General features: G+C 31.3%; 1 protein-coding gene across 2 annotated transcripts in view; it reads right to left on the minus strand.

The window, feature by feature from the left end:
• STXBP5L (syntaxin binding protein 5L) overlaps positions 1–25667 on the minus strand; it is a 381827-nt gene that overhangs the window by 229323 nt on the left and 126837 nt on the right. For both annotated transcript variants that reach the window (XM_059922136.1, XM_059922135.1), the window contains exons 5-6: positions 13044–13178; positions 6759–6822 (exon numbers count right to left, since the gene is read on the minus strand). In XM_059922136.1, the coding sequence (XP_059778119.1) occupies positions 6759–6822; positions 13044–13178 (199 nt within the window). The remainder of the gene's footprint in view (positions 1–6758; positions 6823–13043; positions 13179–25667) is intronic.

A 25667-nucleotide genomic window follows, 5' to 3' on the forward strand; every position in this document is an offset into this window, starting at 1 on the left:
ATATATCGTGTTTATAAGATGGAAAGATGGAACACTCATGTCTTAATTATGTAAATCTTCTCTAAATTCATCAATATGTTCAAGTTTCAAACAAAATCCCAACAAGGATTTACATAGAGCTTGATAAACTAATCCTAAAATTCATATAGCAGAATAAATGGTCATAAAAAGCCAAGATGAGAGAGGGAGAAGGGGAGACCTACCAAATAGCAAGATATTTTGTAAAGTTATTATAATTATAAAGGGTGCTCTCAGTAGAATAATAGATAAATATATCAATGCAACAGAGAAAAAAATCCAGAAAAAGACCCACCCAAATATGGGAACTTGATATATAAGTGAGATGTCCTTATAAATCAGTGGAAACTGAAATGACTATTCAATAAATGAATTATTTATATGTAAAAATGAAAGTATACCCTTATTTCAAACCAACATAAAATAAATTACACATAGATTAAAATTGAATTGTGAAATGGAAAGCCTTAAAACTGATAGAAAAAATAGAATTATATTTTCCCTCAGGAAGGGAAAGATCTACTGGGTAACAAACAAAATGCAGGAGTCAAATAAAAAGACTGAAAAGGCTGAGTACATTCAAATCAAGAATTTGTATGTGACAAAAGGCTACTGATGGAAAAACTAATCAACAAGAAGTCAAGTGATTTATTCAAGGTTATATGCTAATAAGCAGTGGAGCCACAATTCAAACACAGTCTTCTGCCTGTAATACTAATTTATTTTGCATTCCTTTTAATTTTTAATTACACAATTAACACACATTATATTCTGTCATAAAAATTTGAACAACACAAGTAAAATAAGAATAACTTTGACCATTTTCCGCAATTCTAATCACTAGTATCCTCCCCAGATTTATGCATTTCCTTTTAGGCTTTTTTCCTTGAGTAATCTGAATATATAAGTAAAAACACAAATTCATTATTCAAGTGGTTTTATACTACACTTAGTGTTCTGCATCTTTTCTTTTAAAAATGTGGCTTGAAGAACTTTCCTTATCATCACTGCCTTCCACAGTATGTATATATCATCATTCATTTATTCAATTTTCTATTAATAGATCTTTAAGCTGTTTTCAGTATTTTGCCCTTTGGTCATATAAGTAGGATAGATATCTGAAATGGATTTTCTATCTATCAACATGTTTTAAATGTTGATAACAAATTGCCCGTACTGGTATGTATACCTATGATTTCTGTATCTAGATGCCCATTTTTCAATGTCTTTTCCATTACCTGATATTATTAATATTTTTAATTTTTAATATTTTGCCAGTCTAATGGGGGACAAGGGGCATACTGCATTTCCCTAGTGATTACTAATGAGGCTGGTTCCTCCTCACTGCCAAACCCTTATCTTCAGAGGTAAGAGGCAACCACACCTTCAATTCTTAAAATCATCTTTTCTAGTAGACTTAGTTTCATATTTCTAATTATATTTATAATGTCATTTCTTGATTTATTAATTAGACATTATCTATTGATTTCCTATTATGAAAGATGAGGATTTAGCAAAAGATCTTTATATATTTTGCATATTCATTATTTGTCTGATATATATCTAGAAAACACTGTCTCCCACTTTGTTGCCTGTCTCTTATCATGATTGTCTTGTTATGGCATATTCCTTAAAGCTTTCCTAAGGAGGTCCCTACTCCATGGTAACAACCTGTTTCTTATTGTTTCTTCTAAAACTCTCTGGGTTGCTATTTGAACATTTGTGTATTTTCTCCATCTGGAATTTACTTCTGTAAATGGTATAAGGTAGAGTTCTTACATTTTTTTCAAAATGGATACTAATTGGCCAAAGCCATTTATTCAATAGTTTATCATACCCTGAAACATCTTCTCAAAACATACAAAATTCTCCCAAACACCTGAACCATTTCTGGAATATCTGTTTAGATCTATTGGTCTTCTTATATTCCCCTGTACCAATATCACAATGTTATTCATTTTGAAAAAATGTTTTGCCTATTCTTAAACATTTCATTTTTCTTATGAATTTTAAAATCAGCTTGTAAATTCTTTAAAAATGTAAGTAAATTCTCTATACCCACTTTGATGAGAGTTTTTTTCATGAAAGGATGTTGAATTTTGCCAAATGCTTTTTTCTGCATCTATTGAGATGATCATGTGATTTTTATTTTTCCTTTTGTTAATGTTGTGTATCACATCAATTGATTTGCAAATGTTGAACCATCCTTGCATTCCTGGAATAAATCCCATTTGATCATAGTGTGTGATGTTTTTTGCACACTGTTGGATTCCGTTTCCTAATATTTTGTTGAGGATTTTTACATGTATTTCCATCAGAGATATTGGCTTGTAATTTTCTTTTTTTTGTAATGTCTTTTTATGGTTTTTGGAATCAGGGTAGTGCTAGACTAGTAGAATGATTTTTGGAGTGCTCTGTCCTCTTCAATTTTTTTGCAATAGTTTGGGAATGATAGGTATAAGTTCTTCTTTATATGTTTGTCAGAATTTTCCTATGAAGCTGTCCAATCCTAGACTTTTTTGCTGCAAGGTTTCTTTTTTTTTAATTACAAATTCAACTTCACTCCTAGTGATTGGTCTGTTCAAATTATGTTTCTTCTTGATTCGGTCCTGGTAGCTTGTATGTTTCTAGAAATTTGTCCATTTCATCTAGGTTGTCCAATTTGTTGGCATATAACTGTTGTATTATTATCTTATTATTCTGTATGTAGTATTCTCTCATGATTTTTTTGTATCTCTGTGGTATTGGTTGTTATTTCTCCTCTCTAATTTCTTATTTTGTTTATTTGGGTCATCTCTCTTTTCTTCTTGGTGAGCCTGGCTAAAGGATTATCAATTTTGTTTATCTTTACAAAAAAACAGCTCTTGGTTTCACTGATCTTTTCTATTGTTTTTTTAATCTCTGTTTTATGTATTTCCTCTCTGATCTTTATTATTTCCTTCCTTCTACTAACTTTGGACTTTGTTTCTTTTTCTTTTTCTAATTCCTTTAGATGGTAGGTTAGATTGTTTGTTTGAGATTTTTCTTGTTTCTTTATGAAAGCCTGTATCACTATAAACTTCCCTCTTAGAACTGCTATGGTGTATTCCACTGATTTTGGAGTGTGGTGTTTCCATTTTCATTTGTCTCAAGGTATTTTCGGATTTACTCATTGACCCATTGGTTTTTTGGTAGCATGTTGTTAAGTCTCCACATGTTTGTTCTTTTCCCATTTTTCTCTTTGTAATTGATTTCTACTTTCATACTGTTGTGGTTTGAAAGAATTCAGTATAATTTCCATCCTCTTAAATTTGTTGAGACTTGTTTTCTGGCTTAGCTTTTGATCTATCCTCAACATAATAAAGGCCCTTTATAACAAACCCACAGCTAACATCATACTCAACAGTGAAAAGCTGAAAGCCTTTCCTATAAATTCAGGAATAAGACAAGGATACCCACTCTTGCCATTTCTATTTAACATAGTATTAGAAGCCCTAGCCACAGGAATCAGACAAGAAAAAGAATTAAAAGGAATTCAAATTGGAAGGGAAGAAATAGTAACTGTTACTATTTGCAGATGACATGATACTTTATATAGAAAATCCTAGAGTCTCCACCCCAAAACTGTTAGAATAAACAAATTTAACAAAATTGTAGGATACAAGATTAATATATAGAAATCTATTGCTTTTCTATACACTAACAATGAACTATCAGAAAGAGAAAGTAAAAACACAATCCTATTTAAAATCTCATCAAAAAGAATACCTAGAAATAAACAATCAAGGAGATAAAATATCTACACTCTGAAAAATTTAAAACATTGATAAAGGAAACTGAGAACGATACAAAGAAACAGATATCCTGTGCTCTTGAATTGGAAAAATTAATTATGTTAAAATGTCTATACACCCAAACCAATATACAGATTTAATGCAATCCCTATCAAAATACCCAAGACATTTTTCACAGAACTAGAACAAATATCCTAAAATTCATATAGAATCACAAAAGATGCTAAATTGCCAAAGCAATCTTGAGAAAAAAGAACAAAGCTGGAGGTATCATGCTCCAAGACTTCAGATTGTACTACAATACTACAGTAATGAAAAAGTATGGTACTGTCACAAAAAAAGACATACATCAATGAAACAGAATAGAGATTCCAGAAGTAAACCCTTGTACCTATGGTCAAGTAATCTATGGCAAAGAAGGTAAAAATATAAAATGGAGAAAAGACAGTCTCTTCAACAAGTGGTTCTGGGAAAACTGGAGAGCTACATGTAGAACAGTGAGATTAGAACATTTCCTCACACCATATACAAAAATAAACTCAAAATGGATTAAAGACCTAAATGTAAGTCCTGAAACCATAAAACTCCTGGAAGAAAACATAGGCAGAACACTCTTGACATAAATTGTAGCAATATTTTTTGGATCTGCCTCCTAAGGCAAAAGAAACAAAGCAAAAATAAACAAATGGGGCCTAATTAAACTTAAAAGCTTTTGAACAGCTAAGGAAACCATTGACAAAATGAAAAGACAACCTACAGTATGGGAGAAAATATTTGTAAATGATATGGCTGACAAGAGGCTGATATTCAAAATATATAAACAGCTCATATAACTCAATATTTAAAAACAAACAATGTGATTAAAAAATGGGTAGAAGACCTGAATAGACATTTTTCCAAAGATGACTTACAGATGGCCAACAGGCACATGACATTGCTAATTATGCTCGACATTGCTAATTATCAGAGAAATGCAAATCAAAACCACAATGAGATATCACCTCACACCTGTGAGAATGGCTGTCATCAAAAAGTCCATAAATAGGGCTTCCCAGGTGGCACAGTGGTTAAGAATCTGCCTGCCAATGCAGGGGACGCAGGTTCAAGCTCTGGTCCAGGAAGATCCTACATGCAGTGGAGCAACTAAGCCCGTGTGCCACAACTACTGAGCCTGTGCTCTAGAGCCCGTGAGCCACAACTACTGAGCCCATGAGCCACAACTACTGAGCCCACGCACCACAACTACTGAAGTCCATCGCCTAGAGCCTGTGCCCTGCAACAAGAGAAATCACCACAATGAGAAGCCCATGCACCGCAACCAAGAGTAGCCCCTGCTCACTGCGACTAGAGAAAGCCCACGTGCAGCAATGAAGACCCAAAGCAGCCAAAAATAAATAAATAATAAATTAAATAAATTTTTTTAAAAAGCTATTAAAAAAAGTCCATAAATAACAAATGTTGGAGAGGATGTGGAAAAAATGGAACTCTTGTACATTGTTGGTGGGAATGTAAATTGGTGTAGCCACTATGGAAAACAGTAAGGAGGTTTCTCAAAAAACTAAAAATAGAACAACCATATGATCCGGCAATTCCACTCATGGGTATATATCTTAAGAAAATGAAAACACTAATTCAAAAAAATACATGTACCCCAATCTTCATAGCACCGTTATTTACAATAGCTAAGATATGGAAGAAACCCAAGTGCCCATGAACAGATGAACAGATAAAAATGATGTGGTATATATACATATATGCACAATGAAATATTATTCAGCCATAAAAAGGAATGAAATCCTGCCATTTGCAGCAACATGGATGGACCTAGAGAATATTATGCTTAGTGAAATTACTCAAACAAACACAAAAATATATATCATTTACATGTGGAATCTAAAAAATAATACAAATGAGTGTATATAGCAAAACAGAAACAGATTTCACAGATATGGAGAATAAACTAGTGATTACCAGATGGGAGCGGGAAGGGCAGAGGGGCAAGTTAGGGGTATGGGATTAAGAGATACAAACTGCTATGTATAAAATAGATAAGCAACAGGGATATATTGTATAGCACAGGGAATTAGAGCCATTATCTTTCAATAACTTTGAATGGAGTATAATCTGTAAACATACTTAATCACTATGTTGTACACCTGAAACTAATATAATAATGTAAATCAACTATACTTCAATTAAAAAAGTAAATTCTAATGACACCTGATTGGAATTATACTGTATTTATAAATCAATTTGAAGAAATTCAATGTTCTTTCTCTTACCATTGGGGGACTTGTCTTTCAGGTTCAATATTTATTAGGCTAATTCAGTTTCTATCATTTAAAAATAAAGAACCAAACCTATACTAAATAATTTATTTAGGTGTTTTATATAGTACTTAGCAAAAATTATATACTTGAAGAGATGATATTTATAATGAAAGTGACACTCTAGAGATTTTCATGTTATCAACTTTGTTTCTCATAATTAAAGGAAAATTATGAATAATCAAAATTAATAAGGATTATTTCCATAATCTTAGAACATTTTCTATATTATTACCTATTTATAAAATTAAGATTAGCTAATTTATGATTATTTAATATTGTTCATTTATCATTACCATTACTGAATATCAGGGGCCAATGATTAATGATATTGACAATATTTTTAACTTCAGGCATTGAATATTTGAAAATTAAAGTTGTTCTATGTGTTACATGCCTTCCTCAAAATTCTAGAATTAAATATCAACTTTAGGTGAAACTAAAGACTCAATTTGGGACCATTATTAGTGTAAATAATATGTTCATTCATTTATTTGCTCATTCATTCATTCAACATATTTTAATTTTAGATTACACTGAATGCACTGTGCTAGATGTTAGGTATAAAATAATAGTAAGAAACACCTTTATTCAAGAATAAGGAAAATAAATTCAAGAATAGTGGTACTGTAATACTCACTTTCCCTTCATCTCTTGGGCTATCACTTAAATGTACAACTGGACCTGGATGAGTCTTTGTGGATCTGTTAAATCAATTCAAAAGAGTAATTAAAAAAAAAAAACATTAAAACACCTTACCGTTAGAGACTGAAACAAAGAAATTAAGATTATACTGGAATACACTCCCAATATTCTGGAGTTTAGCTTAGACTGATTTGAGTCTTTGGTTGTTTTTCTTTAAGACTACTTTTCTTTCTCCTACTAACTCTATTAAAGTAGGTCTATTTTTTAAAAAATCAGGTTTAAGAACATAGATCCACATAACAATGGGATTCTTTATTATCTTATATGCTTATATGTTTGTTGCCAGATCTGGTTGTCTGAAAATTTGAGAATGAAGTTTTACTTATACAGCCACAGACTGATGCTGCAAACCTGTTTCAACCAAACTGCAAATTACATACCAAATTTAAAATTTCCTTTGACAAGAAATCTCTGATTTTGCTCCTAAAGGAAAGTATAGTGGCTCCTTTTATTTACAAATAGACTCTTTCTAGTGATAGCCATCCTACAGAAAACTGAGCAACTAGGGAAACCTAGTTCACTGGTTATGTCTCATTTATCTGGTTAACTAGGGTAATCAATAATAGTGTAAGAGCATATTGTTAAAGGGATCTTTGCTCTGTTACTCTGACTTTAAATTTATTCTATTCTAATATCTGGCATGTTTCTTTTATATTTCCTACTTTAACTGATATCACCGTTAAGTATGAATATGTTATGGTTAAATATGACATGAACGGATATGACATAGATTTATCATTGCTCATTTTTCCATATCCTTTCTTCAATGACCTAATTGTGCCAGATTAAATTTAACCCTAGTATAAGTATATTGACATATTTATAATTTATTTCTTAAGCACACATGAAAATCATCAAATATTCTGCACAAAACAATAATGAAGATTTAAATTTTAGAAACTCTTTGGACTCAGACAAAAGTGACAAATTAAGTAACTCCAGGTTCCCTAGATACTGACTCCCCAGAGTAACTCAGAAAAATAAATACATATTTATTAGATATTTTGTTAGTGGCTTTATCCTAAATTTTCTCACTTAAAAATGGAGATGATAGCAGTGTACCTACTGAATAATTGTGAGGGTTAAAATATACATATAGCATCTAACATAATGCCAAAACATAGTACTCAATAAATAGTATGTATTATGATTGTTGTAAATCATTGGAATAATTAGAAATTAGAGTTACTATTTGCATTCTAGGATATGTGCAGGAAGAAAAGGCTTCATAAAATGTTTACAGGGTTTTTTGCAGTTCTTTTATGTTTATATGTAATATATTATTCACATATAAATGCAGTGCTTTATTACAGTATAAATGCCTCTGATAAAAGACAATGTCCTTCAATTATCTTTTGGTAACTAATAGTATCCAACAAACCAAAAACTCTATCTGTCTTTTGGGTTTGATTGGAACAACAAATACCCAAAGTGTACTCCATGATAAACTAGTGAATATATATAAGGTGTTTCACATAAAGACTGTCCCATATCAAAAAAAAAAAAGTTTGGGAAACCTTGAATTAAAATTAAATATTTTTATTTAATAATATTAAATTAAAGTTCTTTTACAGAACTTCTTAGAGCCATAATATGCAAATCACCATTGCAAATCTTCAATATTTTCCAAAATTTTGGTCCATAGAATCCTTTTTCATTGATCCTCTATTGAGGGAATCACTGAAATACACTTTGAGAAACACTAGTTAGACCATATGAAAGACTCTTCCATTTAGCTTATGACTCTATAAAACACTCAAGTTCAGGAAAAAAAATCTACAATTAATCTTTGGTTATTTGTAATAACTTTTTCAGACTACAGAAGAGACTTTTTTTTAATTGTAAAAAAAAAAAAAACCCTGAAACTCAGAAGATAACAAAAGTTAAGAGGAAAAATCTCTCATATTATTTCACTGCCTAGATATGACTGTTAACATTTTGATATTTTTTCTGACTTTTTCCCTAACATTAAATTTCCAAAAACTACCAAGCATTATTTGCAAAATTTATGGCCATTAGAAATTGACTTTAAAAAGCAACTGTGTACTCTGGATTCTATAAATCCCATAAAAATTACTTTAGATAGAATTATCAATGAAATTAAATTCATGGGATAGTCATCTAAACAATTTTTCTAATATCCCTATTTATTTCTCTCCCTCCCATTCACCAGAATGGCTTCTCGATAGTTTTCTTTGTGGACTTTCTCTTCCTTTATCTTAAATACTGGTATTCCTTTGTATTCTGTCCTAGACTGCAGTGTATTCCCATATTATCCATGGTCACGAATTCAAGAGCCCACAGGAGCCAGGCAGGTAATGCAAATAAGTTCAACAGGCTGAATAAGAACTGTGCCAAACTGGATAGCACATTACCCACCTACAAAAGGAAAGTCGTTAGTCAGTTCCTGTTGATTACTGACTGCCATGCAAGAATACTGGACTGGGATTGTTTCATCAGGAATTTTTTTCATGAAAAGCTGGAAATCCAAATTTTTATCTCTACTCTACCAGTTCTTAAATATTGGAAACTAATAATTCAGAATATATTTAAATACTCTGATGGGCAAACAAAACATATCTGTGAGTCAGAATTGGTTCACTGTCTACAAGTTTGCTACCTCATTTATATACACTTTTCATGCACAATCTCAAATATTCTTATAGTTTCAATGACCATGTAAATTCTGATCTCATTAGGTTCAGATCCATATATCCCACGTCCTACCATTCTCCCATACCAATTCCATTTGAATAACTTAAAAACACATACAACCCAACCTACCTAAAATTGAACTCATTATTTTACTCCCAACCTACTCAATCTCCTGCATTCTTTCACTAAATGGCCCCCTTATCAACACAGTTACTCAGGCCAAACACTTCGGGTCACTCTTAATTCTTAATATATTATTCTTACATCTTCCCACAATACCCAAGTATTGCCTCTTCTATCTTCTATTTCTTTAATATGTCAGCTTATCTTCACTCCTAAATCCACCCTAATTTTTACCAAGAATACAGTCTTTTCTCTTTTCAATGATTTCTCCATACCTGCATTCAGAGTGGACTTCCTAAATGCAAATTTGGTCAAGTCAATTCTTTGCTTAAAACTCTTCAAAATCTAGCTCCCGACCTTAGATAAAGTCTAAATGCTCAAACTGGCTTACAAGCCTTTCATACTATATATTTTTATTATCTTCTCAACTTTATCTCTTGCCATCCTTTCCCCCAGCCTTTCCAACCAACTAAACTACTTGAAATTTCTGTGCATGGAACAAAAACTCTCACATTCTATCCTTTAAAACTTCTGTTCCCTCTTCCTGGAAGCCCTCTCCTCCAATTCTCCACTCACCTAACTGAAACTCATCCTTCAGATCTCATGGATGTAACTTCCTTCACAGATACTTCTCTGAGACTTCATCTCTATATTAGGTTTCCTTCTTATAGAATTTTCACTTTATATTTCCAATATATTGTAATTGCCTTTTTACTTAATCTCACCTTTATTATACTGGAATCCCGAGAGGAGAGAAACTATGTCTTCCCAGTTTATACTTGTTTCCAGGAGCTAGCATATCATAGTGCTCAATAAATATATTTGAAGACTGTATGTCTTACATCTATGATTTAGTTCTAAATTTCATGCTCAAATTTTTAATCACATGTAGAAAAAACTGGTTATTTTTTTTTTCTTTTAAAGCTAGGGCTGTCCTTCAGAAACAGCTATTTCTGTGCTATAACCTGGAACATATTTTCCCATATAAAATTTTTTAATGTCAGTTTTGTTCTATACTACTATTTTATAAGGTATTCTACAAACATTACCATTTCTACAAACATCACAAAAATGGCTTCCAGTTTCCAAATAACCAATATACACATTATGGGAACACAAACTATTTATAATTATGGGAACTGCCTACAATTATAATTAGGAGACGTCACTAAAAATACAAACAAGCTAAAAAAATAACAAACATTGAATGAAAAGTATTTCAAGTAAGAACTTAAAATAGAAATAATCTCATATAGCTCAAAGATAATTCTGTATTTCTCACACTTAAAACATGTACTGTTAAAATTTGTTTAAAATTCTAATTATAAAATGATTCTTCTTAATTAAATACGTATTTTATTATACCCTTAACACATATTAATAAGTGGCATGCATTTTCTAATGTATCTCAAGAGGTAGAGAGCAATTAAAAGACTGACTGCTCAGGAAGACTGGAAGTTGGCATTTAAAATTACACCTATCACAGTGGGACTATAATTTCATGGAAAACATTTTTGGAAATCTGGTCTAAATAAAGCAAGAAACAGTCAGGAGGTAAGGTGGCTAGTAATGATTTCTTGAGGATATTTCCAAGTCATTTTCAGAGGCACGTACAACTCTATAAAACACCAGATTTATATAAATGGAAGATTCTATTCAGAATCACATGCGTAAGAACATATTATGAAAAAATAAAATGCCTTATTTCTTTAATTTCTCCTAATTTTATCCTCCTTTATAATATACATTTTTAAATCTTCATTAGTTCTGAAATCATAAAGTATGGACTATGTAAATACATATAGGGTGTAAGTCATAGTTCAGGTAGTATTAATCTGAACTATGAAAAGGATTTGTTAAGTAAATGAATATAGAAACAACATTGCAAGTGTGGTGAAATATTTGATCTGTTTAGATAAAAAACTCTTCTTAATTACTTTATCAGCATTGAACTGACCACAAATGATACACCTATTACTATTTGTACTAATATTAAATTTATATAAAATCTCTATATTTGATCTCTCAAGTTTACTTTATCAATATCCCAAAACAATATTATGAAAACAAATATTAAGTTCAGCCCTATTTAATGTTTTTATAGAACTAAGATTATAGGGGGAAAAGCCTTTCCCAAATAGCTGAAAAAATAGATAACTTTTTGGGAGACACATAATTGTCTACCGGACAAATGTTTTTAAAAATATACACATAGAATATTAAAATATATATGAGCAAAATAGCTCATACCAATTATAATTATAAATGAAAGCTGTAAGTCAACAGCACTTGTATCTATTTATCATACTAATTTTCACTGTCATTAGTTATTTAGTAGCCACTCTGTGGAAAGCACAAAAATAAGCCAAATATGAAGAAAAAAAGAGCAATGAACAAAGGATTCTGCCCTGGAGCAGTTCTTAATCTAATGAGGAAGAGTTATCATTAATTTAAAAAACTCATTAGAACATAATACAAGAGGAATATTGTAATAAGAATATAACTAGTAACAACCTTCCCTATCAAGTAATATACATGTACATTGAAACATTGGGAATAGGGAATAGTAGATTTATTTTAAAGACCACAGTCAAGTTTCATGAAAATAGGCTGTTTTAATCAGAGTTTTAGAGAAAAACAATTATGTAACTTAGAATATATATATATATGTAAGAGAGAGAATGAGCCAACCTCAAGTCAAACATACCTTATTAAGGACCTAATATGTACAGAGCACAAACATTTATTAAAGAAAAATTGTTTTTCCAATTAACACATTGACCAGGAGAATTGTCTCTGTATATGCTACAAAAGATGGCTTGGAATTCCGTGAAGTTTCACATTTGAGGGATTTCACATTTCACATGTGTAGAAACGTAAATATCAGTGCCAAAGTGAAAGTGGTAATTGCCATCAGCCACATACCCAAAGAGCTGTATACATCACAACATGAAAGATACCGATGAACTGATTCTTCTTGGAACTCAGAACAATATGTTAATGAGGCAAGTGAAGAATAAGCTACCAGCATTTAAAAATATGTGAACTGATCATGATTATTTTTACATAAAGCTAAATGTGGTCATAATCCACTTGCCACTCCCACTGGAAGTGGCTATACTAAGGTTGACTATAAAGAAATGAGACGATTTTCATGTATAAGTTTTAGAACAAGCTTTAATATTTTATCATCAAATTTTGCATACATAATAAACCTTAATTATTTACAGTATTTGGAAAGTCTAAAATTAGCATATGTTAATACTACAATATCTATTTTTAAAAGCCTTTAGAGTTTTAAATTATTTTAGATGAACTTTTCACTCAAATTCATCATAAATTAGCTATTGATGTTTCAAATAACTCTGCAATTTGATATATATCCTGCATAACCATAAGATATATTTAATCCAAATAAAGTGGTATTCAAGTTCAAACTTACAGTTCAATTGCCTTGTTCCACATGATAACATATCCAGAAAGAATGAAAGATTCAATATTTACAATATGTGTATTTCCTCTTTCTGTTCCAACATAGAGCCATTTACTCTGGAAAGGTAGATGACAGTAAGTAATTCTGAAAGAAAGAAAATTACAATTAAAATATCTAAATTTTATATCTGGTCAGCATTATATTTTCCTTATGCTTATTACATAGTGATACCTATATAAACAATAAAATTTACCATATACTCAGTAGCACTTAGTTACTAGAGTTTATAGGATAAATAACAATAGTATGTCATTAAAATAATAATGATAAAACAACCACTATTAAATAAGTGTCTAACGTGGGCATTGATATATATTATTTCTAACTGAAAATAGCACTTCAAGACATATATATATTTCTGTTTCACAAAAATATTTGCTTTTACTTGCCTAGGACTGACAGCTAATAAGTGGCAAAACTGGGATTCAAATCCATTCCTGTTTGGTTGAAAAACTGCCATATTTCTACAACGTTACACTGTTTGCTTTTTTTCACTTGAAATAAAAATTAGGTATATATAAAACATAAATTTCAGAGGTCAGAGAGTCTGTAGCTTTGTCTACATGAGGCGATGAATTATTTACTTTTTATTCTGATGCTTGGCATCTAAGTAGTATAAAGAAAACTTATAAGGTCAGAGATCCATTATACTATTCCCTTATTTTTTTGTTCTGCCTTCATCTTCACAATGGGCTTTCTGACCAATTCTGGGAAACTGTTCCATAGCCAAAGCAACCATGACTCCTATATATGAAATCTGGGAATTTATCAGAGTCTTCTATCCACAACATCATCACTTTTTCTAGTTGGGCCTATTTAGGCTCCTTAACCACTCTTAAAAAGACATGGGGGGATAAAGTTCACAGTTATTCCTTATCAGAACTTGTTATTAAATCATAATATTTCCTAGAATTTATTTAGAAAAGGAGCTGGTAAATTGTTAGAAGAGCAAAACAGAATTCTGATGCCAAGCAGACACACAACTATGGAAAAAAAAAAGGAAAGTGAATGGTAAATTCCAAAAAGGATTCCATCTTGTACCTCTTTATATAAGAGTGAACATGCAGTATGTCAAATTTATATTTTCAATCTGGTTCATTGACTTTCTCTACACCAAACTTTATCTATTCAAAAGTATTCTGTTGAAGGCACCTTGCACACTACAATCCAAAAAACTAGAAGCCTTGTTATTACATACACATTTACAGAGTCAACTGACAATCTAATTAAAGTATAACATATATGACATTGGACAATTTTGATTAAAACCTGAAGTCTAGAATTGCTGTTGCCAAGAGATACTCAATAATGTTCCACAGAAAATAACTTGATAGTCATGTTTCTAGGCAATGAACAATCAATTTTCAATTCAATCCATGTAGAAAGAGGAAGCTCATTTTAAAAAGGATCTATGATCACCCTTTCTGAATACTGGGAGAGTAGAAAAAACACTAATCCCATTAAAGTAGACACAAATACACAAAAAATACACAAAAAAGGAGTTCAGGTAGAAAAGGAGCAAACTTAAATATTACATGGTCATTTATAAGGTTAAGAAGAAAAGTCTAAGAACTGCCAGGTTTCAGTAATGAGACCTGAAGCAAGCAGCAAAATTCCAATATAGACAGACTTTACAGTATGTACAAGAACAATGGAATACATGAAGAAGATCCAAACAGAAATATAAATATTCCTTGAACCAACACTACTGTATTCCTCATTCTTATTGATAAGAAACTAGACCCTTTATGACAAAAGGGTTTCATCTTATGTCCAAAGTCCAACTGATGGGTCCTGGTTAAACAAGTAAGAGACTCCCAGAATTAATCTGAACCCAGTTTGAAAAGTAAAACAATAAAACAATAAAAACACTAATTTGAAAAGATATATGCACTCCTATGTTCATTGCAGCATTACTGACAATAGCCAAGAAACAGAAGCAATGTAAGTGCCCATCAGTAGATGAATGGATAAAGAACATGTGGTATATACATGTACAATGGAATATTACTTAGCTATAAAATGGATGAAATCTTGCCATTTGTGACAACATGGATGGACTTTTGCTAAGTGAAATAAGTCAGACAGAAATACAACTATTATATGATTTCACTTATATGTGGCATCTAAAAAATAAAACAAATGAACATAACAAAACAGAAACAGAGTTATAGATACAGAGAACAAACAGGTGGTTACCAGAGGGGAGGGAGATGGGAGGATGTGTGAAATAGGTGAAGAAAATTAAGAGGTACAAACTTCTAGTTACAAAACAAATGAGTCATAGGGATGAAATGTATAGCATAGGAAATATAGTCAACAATGTAATATCTCTGTATGGTGACAGATGATACCTAAACTTATCGTGGTGATCATTATATATAGAAATATCAAATCACTATGTTGTGCACCTGGAACTAACATAGGGTTGTAGGTCAATTATACTTTTTCTTCTATTTAGGATCTATACAAAATTATGGATGTTCAGTCTTCTTATTGCCATAATCATTTCATGATGTATGTAAGTCAAATCATTACGCTGTATACCTTAAAGTTATACAGTGCCATATGTCCATTTTATCTCAATAAAACTGCAAGGAAAAAAAAGAATTGAAACCTAAGGACAACCACTCGCAAAAAGCCAGCTATGCTTTCGTAAATAAAGCAACTACTTAAGCTATAGCCAATCCAATAGTTCTTTGCTTTGCTTTCATGTCTTATCTATAAAAGTCTTGCCCCTAGCTATCTGTGGAGCACTCTTAACCACTTCTGTTGGCACTGCCCAATTCAAATTGATTTTTGCTCAAATTAACTCTTAAAATTAAAAAAAAAAAGTAATGTGATTTACTTAAGATGATTGACATAGGTGAAGGAGAGGGCATGATTAAACTTGTGCTGTGTGTTTGATAACCATAATAAGTGACTAATCAATATCCTTATAGAACTTAATTTATTGTACTTAATAGCTACACTTTCACTTATAATGTATTTCTACCACCACCACCTGCAAGATGAAGGATTTTCTATTATGTGTGGGCCTTGGAAAAATAATATTGTTCCTATATCCATATTCACTATCATTCTTTCATAGTAAATCATCTAAGACATTGTCAGTCTTCCTTCCATTCATCCATTTATTCAAGCTTCACTGAGTAATTCTTTATAAAGAGTACTGTCCTTGATTACAACATACCTAATCTTTTTCCTTAAAAAAATATAACATCTAACAGGAGAGATAAGACAAGTTGACAAGTAAGAAAAATAAAAGTAAAATGTGTTAATTGCTATAAAGAGTTCAAAGGAGGGAGGGATTAATTCAAGTAAGGGAAATCAAGGAGAGCTAAGGTAGAAAACTGTACAGTATTTGAATTGGGCCAAAGGACTCTGTAATTTGATATATTTGTTATATAAGCATATTAAATAAACAAAATACATGTTTCTCAAGCTTGAATAATATACATATCTTTAAAAAAAGTTTTGCTGATCCTCACTTTGACTTACTTTTATAACTTCTTTAACTTATACATAAAAATAAGAAATTCCTCATACTTATGACTCATATATACATAAAACAAAAAAAGCTAAATAAAACTAAAACTAGAATTCAAATGACAATTAATTTACGTGACATATGAATTTTTTTACAAAAATAAAAGAATCTCACAATATGGATATGATTCTGACTCCACAGGTTCTTTTATGTCTATACTTACTCTGTGTCTCTCTTTCACCACTTGCTTCTACTTGAATACCTTTGAATTCTGTTCCATAGTATACCATCAAATAATTTTATAATCATTTGGCATGAATACATAATACATGTGCATAGTCCACTTCTATTTTTTATTAACCTATAACAATTAAAATAATACTACTGGGCGCCAACACAACCATAAATGCATATATAACTTCACATATTGAAATGGTATGGCAGTATTTTTGCATAAGAGGGTTTATTCAAATCATTCAGAATATTTTCATTAGTCTGATTATAAATTACTGTGGATAATTCATAACCCCAAGACTATGTCCATAAATCCTATTTTGAGAAACACTGTCAATACACAAGCCAAAAATATACTGTAAAAAGGAAAATGACTTAAAATTACAAAAATTATGCTGTATAAAATTTAGTGGAAGATTTCAGTTTTGAAACTTTCCCCACTGCTAAGTTCTAACATAGTTCAATTTTAATCTTATTTTTTGTCTGGATTCCAGGTGAAACCTCTATTACCGGGCATGATGACTCTGGCTCCAGTCCCTTCTATAATATTTATAATCATTCTTTACAACCTGGTTATACTCAGAATCAGGTGTATGATTTTGCATATTAAAAATACAAACCAGAGATGACGATTCAGTAGTTCTGGAGTAATATCTAGGAATACTGTTTTAAAACTCTTTCTGGGTGGTTTTGATACACAACCACAGTTAAGAATTACTAAATTATAACAATAACCTTAAATTTTTAGTATAGATAAATATCTCATTAAAATGCCAGATTCTATCCCAGATTCTAGTCACACAAACTGTGACTCCTTGGACTTGGGATGGATTATATGACTGATATTTTAACAAATATTTTGCTATTCAAAATGAAGTCCATAGACCAGCAGCATGGATGTTACCTGGAAGCTTAGCAGAAATTCAGAATCTCAGGCCCAATCCCAGAATTAGAAACTGAATTATATGAAGAACCCCCAGATGAGTCACACACACATGAAAGTTTAGGAAGCACTTCTCTAGGTGATTCTGATACAGATAATTCATGAACTACATTTTAAGAAATGTAGTTCTGTGGCTGAATGACTGCTGCTTACTTACTCTTCAAGTTTTAGGATAAGAACCTAAATTACTAAGTTAGTAGTAGGGATAAAGCTATGTAGTACCCCCCAAACAGCTAATGATGGTTATAATAATGATGATAACGTGAAGCACAATAACAGCTAGGGAAAGGGACAGATAGCTACCCTAAGATTCCCTCAGCATCTTAAGTCAAAAGCTGATATTTAGGAGTTTTAGTGGAAAAACTCAAATCATATAAAAAGAAAAAATAAGGAATTAAATTTTCTTTAAGAAAAAGAATCTGATAATTTTAGACAAACTATACCTAACTGAATTATAACACAAGAGATAAAATTAAATAGGTAGTGAAATTTTAGTTAAATTTCATTCATTGTCTTAATGGGCTTTAATTAACCAGAGAGTAAAAAATTCACTGAATTTTATTGTCCATAATTAGTCCATAAAAACTAACAAATGTAAGTCAAATTTGAAAAATAAGTCAAATCTGCATTTGCATAGGGAATAACATAATGATTTTTGGCAAATGCAATTCTGAGAAGCTTATTTTCATTCTCCTACAGTGAAAGAAATAACATTTTCTATCATCATTTAAATTCATAGAATATTTCAATTTCTGAACGGGAGAACTGAATTAGTGGAGGCCACGTGGGGAGCAGGAATGAGTCACAGGTCTTCTGGTCAGGGTGATAAAAGTAGAAGTATGATGGGGAGCCATAACCCCACCCCAGTAAGATGCCTCTCCCAACCTCAGGTGTTAGTTGAAGGCCAACTGGGGAACCTGAACTTCTATTCCCACCAGTTAGCAACAAGAGGTCATCTGCCCTTCTGTTGCCAGAGCAATGTCAAAACAACTCACCCAAAACAGAAGGTTTAAATAAGACCTAGGGTGTCATAACATTATACTGAAAGTGTTCAGTTTGGATTAAAAAATCACTCATACCAAGAAACAGAAAAATCACAATTTGAATGAATAAAAAAATAGATACCAATATCAAGATGATACAGATGTTAGAATTCACTGAAAAATATTTAAAAGAAGCTATCATAAAATGAACAAGCAATTATGAATAAAATGAAAGAAAAAAAAAAAACCCAGAAAGTCTCAGCAAAGAAACAGGAGATAAAAAGAAGAATCAAATGCAAATTTTACTACTGAAAAGTACAATAAAGAAAATTTTAAAACCTACGGATAAACTGAATAGCATAATGGAGGAAACAGAAGAGTCAGTGAACTCAAATATAAAGCAATATAAATTACCCAATCTGTAAAACAGACAGAAAATACATGTAAAAAAAAAAAAAAAAAAAAATCAGAGACTCAGAAACCTGTGGGACAAAAACAAAAGATCTGATAACAATCATGTTATCAGGGTCCCAGAAGGAAAAGGATGGGACTGAAAAAGGAGTCAAAAAAATAATGTCTAAAAACTTCCCAAAATTGGTAAAAGGCAAAACAAAGGATTCAAGAAGCTGAAAAAACCCAAAAGGATAAACCCAAAGAAATAAAACCAAGACAGATCACAACCAAATATCTGAAAACTAAAAATGAAAAGAAAAAAATCTTGAAGGTGGCAAGAGAGCAACAACACTTTAACTAGAGAAGAAAAATTCCAATGATAGCAGATTTCTCATCAGAAAACAGGGGGCCAAAAGGAAGTAGAACATTACTCAAGGGCTTAAAGAAAAGAACTGTCAACCCAGAATTCTATACATGCCAAATATATTTCTGCTTTTATTAGATGAAGGAAAACAAAGAATTTGTCACTAAAAGGTCAACTCTAAGAGAATGGTTAAAGGGAGTTTACTAAACAAAAAGGAATAATTTTTTTTAAAAAAAAGGAAAATTTGAATATCAAGAGTGAATAAAAAACAACAAAAAGTAAAACTATGGGTAAATACAATATATTTTTCTTCTCATAATTTCCTAAATTATGTTTGACAGTTGAAGGAAAAATTATAACACAGTCTGACTTGGTTCTAAATATAGAGAGAGGAAAATTTATTATAAATGAGGGAAATAAAAAAGAAAAGGTCTTTATACTTCATTCAAACTGGGAAAATGCAATAGCAAAAGACTGTGGTAAATTGTTTATATATAATGAAATGTCTAAAGCAACCTCTAAAGAAGTGAAGTGATACAAAAAGACACTAAAAAATAAAGATAAATCAAAATGAAATTCTAAAAAAATGTTCAATTAAAAACAGGATGGCAAGAAAAAAAATACCAAGTAGGTGAAAAACAGAGAGATCAAGCAGACAACAAAAAATAAAATGAGATCTTAAGTCCTGAGATATCAATAATTACAGAAAATGTAAACACCAATTAAAATACACAGATTGACAGAGTGAATTTAAAAAACATAAGCAAACTATACACTGTCTACAAGAAACTTAACTTCAATTATATTGACGTGGAAAAGCTGAAAGTAACAAGAAGGACTAGATATATCATGCAAACATTAATCAAAAGAAAGCACAAGAGGTTATATTAATATCAGATTAAAAAGAGTTCAGATAACCAGAGACAGAGAAGGACATTATGTAAAGATAAAAGGTCAGTCCACCAAGAAGACAGAGCAATCCCAAATGTGCATGCACCAAACAACAGGCTGCAAAATACATGAAGCAAAAACTGATAAAACTGAAAAGAAAAAAAGAGAGACTCCATGATGCTAGTAGATTTCAACACCTGTCTCTAGCAAATCAGTAAGGATACAGAAGAACTCAACACAACCATCAGCCAACAGAAACTAATCAACATTTATAGAATAACCTGCTAAACAACAAAATAGACATTCTTTCCTAGCAGCCATAAAACATATACTAAGATAGATGACATCCTGGGCTAAAAAACAAACCTCAGTAAATTTAAAATAATTCAGATCATATACAATGTGTTCTCTAAACACAATGGAATCAAACCAGAAATCAATAAAAGAAAGATAATAGGAAAAAAATCTCCAAATACTTAGAATTAATCAACACACTTCTAATCCATGGGCCTAAGAAGTCATCACAAGGGAATTCAAAAAGTACACTGAACTGAATGACACTGGAAACACAATAAATCAAAATATGTGGGAGCTTAGACATTGATTTGAAACTTTTCCTAAAGTAATGCCAAAAGGGAATTTATAGCACTAAATACTTACATTAGAAAAAAGGAAAAGTTTCGAATCAATGTCTAAGTTCCCACCCTCAAGAACCTAGAAAAATAAGAGCAAAATAAATCCAAACCAAGTAGACAAAAAAATAATAATAATAAAGAGCAGAAATTAATGAAATTGAAAACAGTAAAGCAATGGAAATAATCAATGAAACAAAAAGCAGGTTCCTTGAAAAGTTCAATAAAACTGAAAAATCTCTAGCAAAACTGACAAGAAAAAAAAGACAGGAAAGACAATTTAGCAATATTAGGAATTAAAAAGGAATATCACTACAGATCATGCAAACTTAAATATGACAGTAACAATTTTACACAAGTATTTCTGACAACTTATGAAATGAACTAATTCCTCAAAAAGCACAAATTAGAGCAATTCCCCAAATCTGAAGTAGATTGAATAGTCCTATAACTACTAAGAAAATTTAATTAGTAACTTAAAAATTTCCAGAAAAGAAATCTTCAGGCCCATATGGTTTCACAAGAGAATTCTACCAAATATTTAAAGAAAAATTATCACCAATTCTAACAATCTCTTCCAGAAAATACAAGAGGGAAAACTTCCCAATTCATTCTATAAAGATAGGATTACCTGAGAGTGAAATCAGATAAAGACAATACAATAAAGAAACCCACAAAGTGTATACCTTAAAAATATATAACTTTTACTTGTCATTTTAACTCAATAAAGCTGGGAGGGGGAGAAAAGTATGCACCAATACTCCTCATGAATATTGATGTAAAAATCCTTAACAAAAGGTTAGCAAATAGAATTCAGCAATATATAAAAGACCAAGAGAGGCTTATTCCAGGAATGCAAGGCTAGCTCAATATTTGGAAATCAGTCAATGTAATTCACCATAGTAACAGGCTAAAACAGAAAACATGATCATATCAATTGATTCAGAAATAGCATTTGATAAAATTCAACATGCACTCATGATAAAAGCTATCAAAAATAGTATTAGAGAGTATTCTCTCAACTTCATAAAGATCAGCTACAAAAAGCCTACAAGGAACATTATACTTAATGGTGAAAGAATGAATGCTTTCCCTCTAAGATCAAGAACAAGGCAAGCATGGCTGCTCTCACCCCTCTTCATGAACATAGTTTTGGAAGTTCCAGCCAGTTCAAAAAAGCAAGAAAAAGAAATAAAGGCATGTACATCAGAAAGGAAGAAATAAAACTTCCTTGTTTGCAGATAACATGATGATCCACATAGAAAATCCCAAGGAATCTGCAAAGAAAGTCACAGAACTAATAAATAAGTTCAGTAATGTTGCAGCATATAAGATAAGCATACAAAACTCAGTTGTATTTCTACACAGTAGCAATGAGCATGTGGAAGCTGAAAATGCAACACCATTTAAAATCACTCAAAATATGATATACTGAGGTATAAACATAAAAAACAATTATAGAACTTGAATGCTAAAAACTACAAAATCCAGATGAAAGAAATAAAAGATCTAAGTAAACAGATATCCTGTGTTTATGAATTTTAATACCCAACATTGTAAAAATATCAATTCACTTTTTTATAAAACTCTGGCAAAATATTTTTGTAGATTTTGTTGACATGCTTATTTTAATATTTATATAGAAAGGCAAAGGGACAAGAATAGCTAAAGCAATTGTGAAAAAGAAGAATGAAGTGGGAGGAACCAGCCTACCCAATTTCAAGACCATATATATCTATAGTAAAGACTACGTGGTACTTGCAGAGGGATGGAAATATAGATCAATGCAATAGAATAGAGAACACAGAAAAATAAACCCTTTAATATGTCCAACTGACTTTTGACAAATTTGTAAGGCAATTCAATGAAAGAAGGTCAACAAATAGTACTAGAGAACTGGATATCTACCGAGACAATATTGAATCTCTACCTAAACTTCAAACCTTATACAAAAACTAACTCAAAACAGATCACACATTTATATTTACATGTAAAATATAAAATTTTACCAAAAAAAGGAGAAAATCCTTGGGATCTGGGACTAAGCAGTACGCTCTTAGATTTAATTTAGAAGTATGATCCGTAATCACAGAACTAATAAATGGTGCTTCATCAAAATATAACCCATTTTCTACATGAAAGACTCTCTTACAAGCATGGAAATACAAGCTATAGACTGGGAGAAAATATTTACAAACCACATATCCAACAAAGGACTCGTTTTTAGAATAAATTTTTAAATGCTCAAAACTGAATGGTAAAAAAAAAAAATACATGAGAAAGTGCTAACAAATGGAAAATCAATTACTCTGTTGGACCCAGAAGAGAACTGAAATCTTGGAACGAACTACAACTCCAAAATTTCTATATAAGGAGTTCTTAGGGAATCCAAAAAGCAAGGGAGACAAAATCAAGGACACTAGAAAAGTTTGAAGCCTCTGGTACCTACAGCCACAGCAAACGTCGATACAGCCTAACTCCTTATTGTATCAACATAAAACCTCATGTTAAAGTCCTATCTACCTCAAGTACTATTACCCAATACACATGTCTAGCTTTCAACAAAAAATTTATAAGGCATGCTAAAAAGCAAGGGAAAATGTCTGAAGAGACAAAGTAACATTAGAACCAGACTCAGATGTGACAAAAATAATATGCTTATTAGATAAGAAATTTAAAATAACTATGATTAATATTTTAAGTGCACTAATGAAAATAGTAAACAGCATGCAAGATGGGTAATGTAAGCAAAGAGATGAAAACACTAACAATGATTCAAATGGAAGTGTTAGATATTAAAACCATTGTAAACAAAATGAAGAATGCATTTGATGTGTTCATCAAGAGTCAATATGGCCAAGTAAACAATCAACGAACGTGAACATAGGTTACTAGAAACTTGCCAAACTTATATACAATGAGAAAAAAAAGAGGCAGGGGAGAATATCCAAGGACTGTGGGATAGTTTCAAAAGGTGTAACATACTTATAAGTGGAATGCCAGAAGAGAGAACTGAATAGAAGTATTTGAAGCAATAATGGCTAAAAACTTCCCAAAATTAATGACAGACACCAAACCACAGATCCAGGAAGCTCAGAGACACCTAGGAGGGGGAAATATACAAAACTGACACCTAGCTTTATCATACTCAAACTGCAGAAAACCAACAACAAAGAGAAAATCTTGAATAAATCCAGGGGTAGAGGGAAAGCCCGCTTACCTACAATACCTATAGAGAAAAAAAGGATAAGGTTTATGATGGACTTCTCATCATAAACCATGCAAGAAAGAATAAGAGTGGAGTGAAATAATCAAAGTGCTGAGAGGAAAATACCCTCACCAACCTAGATTTGTATATCCAAAGAAATTATGCTCCAAGAGTGAAGAAATAAAAACACTGTCAGAGTGAGCACAGTGGTACAGCCACTATGGAAAACAGTATAGATTCCTCAAAAAATTAAGAATAGAACTACTATATGACCCAGCAATTCCACTCCTGGGTATATATCCAAAAAAAACACCAGAAAACCAAACCACTAATTTGGAAATACATACACACCCCAATCTTCATAGCAGCACTATTTACAATAGCCAAGATAATGGAAGCAACCCAAGTATTCATCAACCGATGAATGGATAAAGAAGATGTGATACAAACACACACACACACACACACACACACACACACACAATGGAATATTACTCAGCTATAAAAAGAATGTAATTCTGCCGTTTGCAGCAATGTGGATGGACCTAGAGATTATCATACTAAGTGAAGTAAGTCAGATAGAGAAAGACAAATACTGTATGATATCACTTATATATGGAATCTAAAAAATAATACAAGTGAATGTATACAGCAAAACAGAAACAGACCCACAGATATAGAAAACAAACTAGTGATTACCAGATGGGATAGGGAACGTGGGAGGGACAAGTTAGGGGTATGGGATTAAGAGATACAAATTACTATGTATAAAATAGATAAGCAACAAGGATATATTATATAGAACAGGGAATTATAGCCATTATCTTGCAAGGATTTTTAATGGAGTATAATCTATAAAAAATACTGAATCACTATACTGTAGACCTGAAACTAATATAATATTGTAAAGCAACTATAATTTAAAAAAACACTCTCAGAAAAAATTTTTAAATTAAGAATTTTTTTGCTAGTAGAGCTGCATGGCAAAAGAAAATGTTGAAATTTTTTCAGGGAGATGGAATCTACATTAAAAAAAAGAAGAACTTGGGAGAAGGAATAAATGAAGGTAAAATAACATATTTTCTTTTTCTTAATTGATCTAAAAGATAAATGTCTATTCAAAGTAGTAATAGTAACAATGCACTGTGTAATTATTGTAAATAGATAAATTAAGTGGCAACAATGTCATAAGGGACAGGAAGAAAAATTTGGGAATATTCCATCATAAGCTATATTTGAAGTAATATATGTTATTTTAAAATTTTTTATTGAGACATAATTGACATATAACATTGTGTAAGATTGAGGTGTACAAGGTGTTGGTTTGATACATTTATATAGTATAATATGATTACTACAGTAATGTTAGCTAACACATTTATCACTTCACATAATTATCATTTCTTTTTTGTGTGGAGAATAGTTAAGATCTAGT

The sequence above is a fragment of the Balaenoptera ricei genome, chromosome 4 (assembly GCF_028023285.1).
Source record: "Balaenoptera ricei isolate mBalRic1 chromosome 4, mBalRic1.hap2, whole genome shotgun sequence".
NCBI lineage: Eukaryota > Metazoa > Chordata > Mammalia > Artiodactyla > Balaenopteridae > Balaenoptera > Balaenoptera ricei.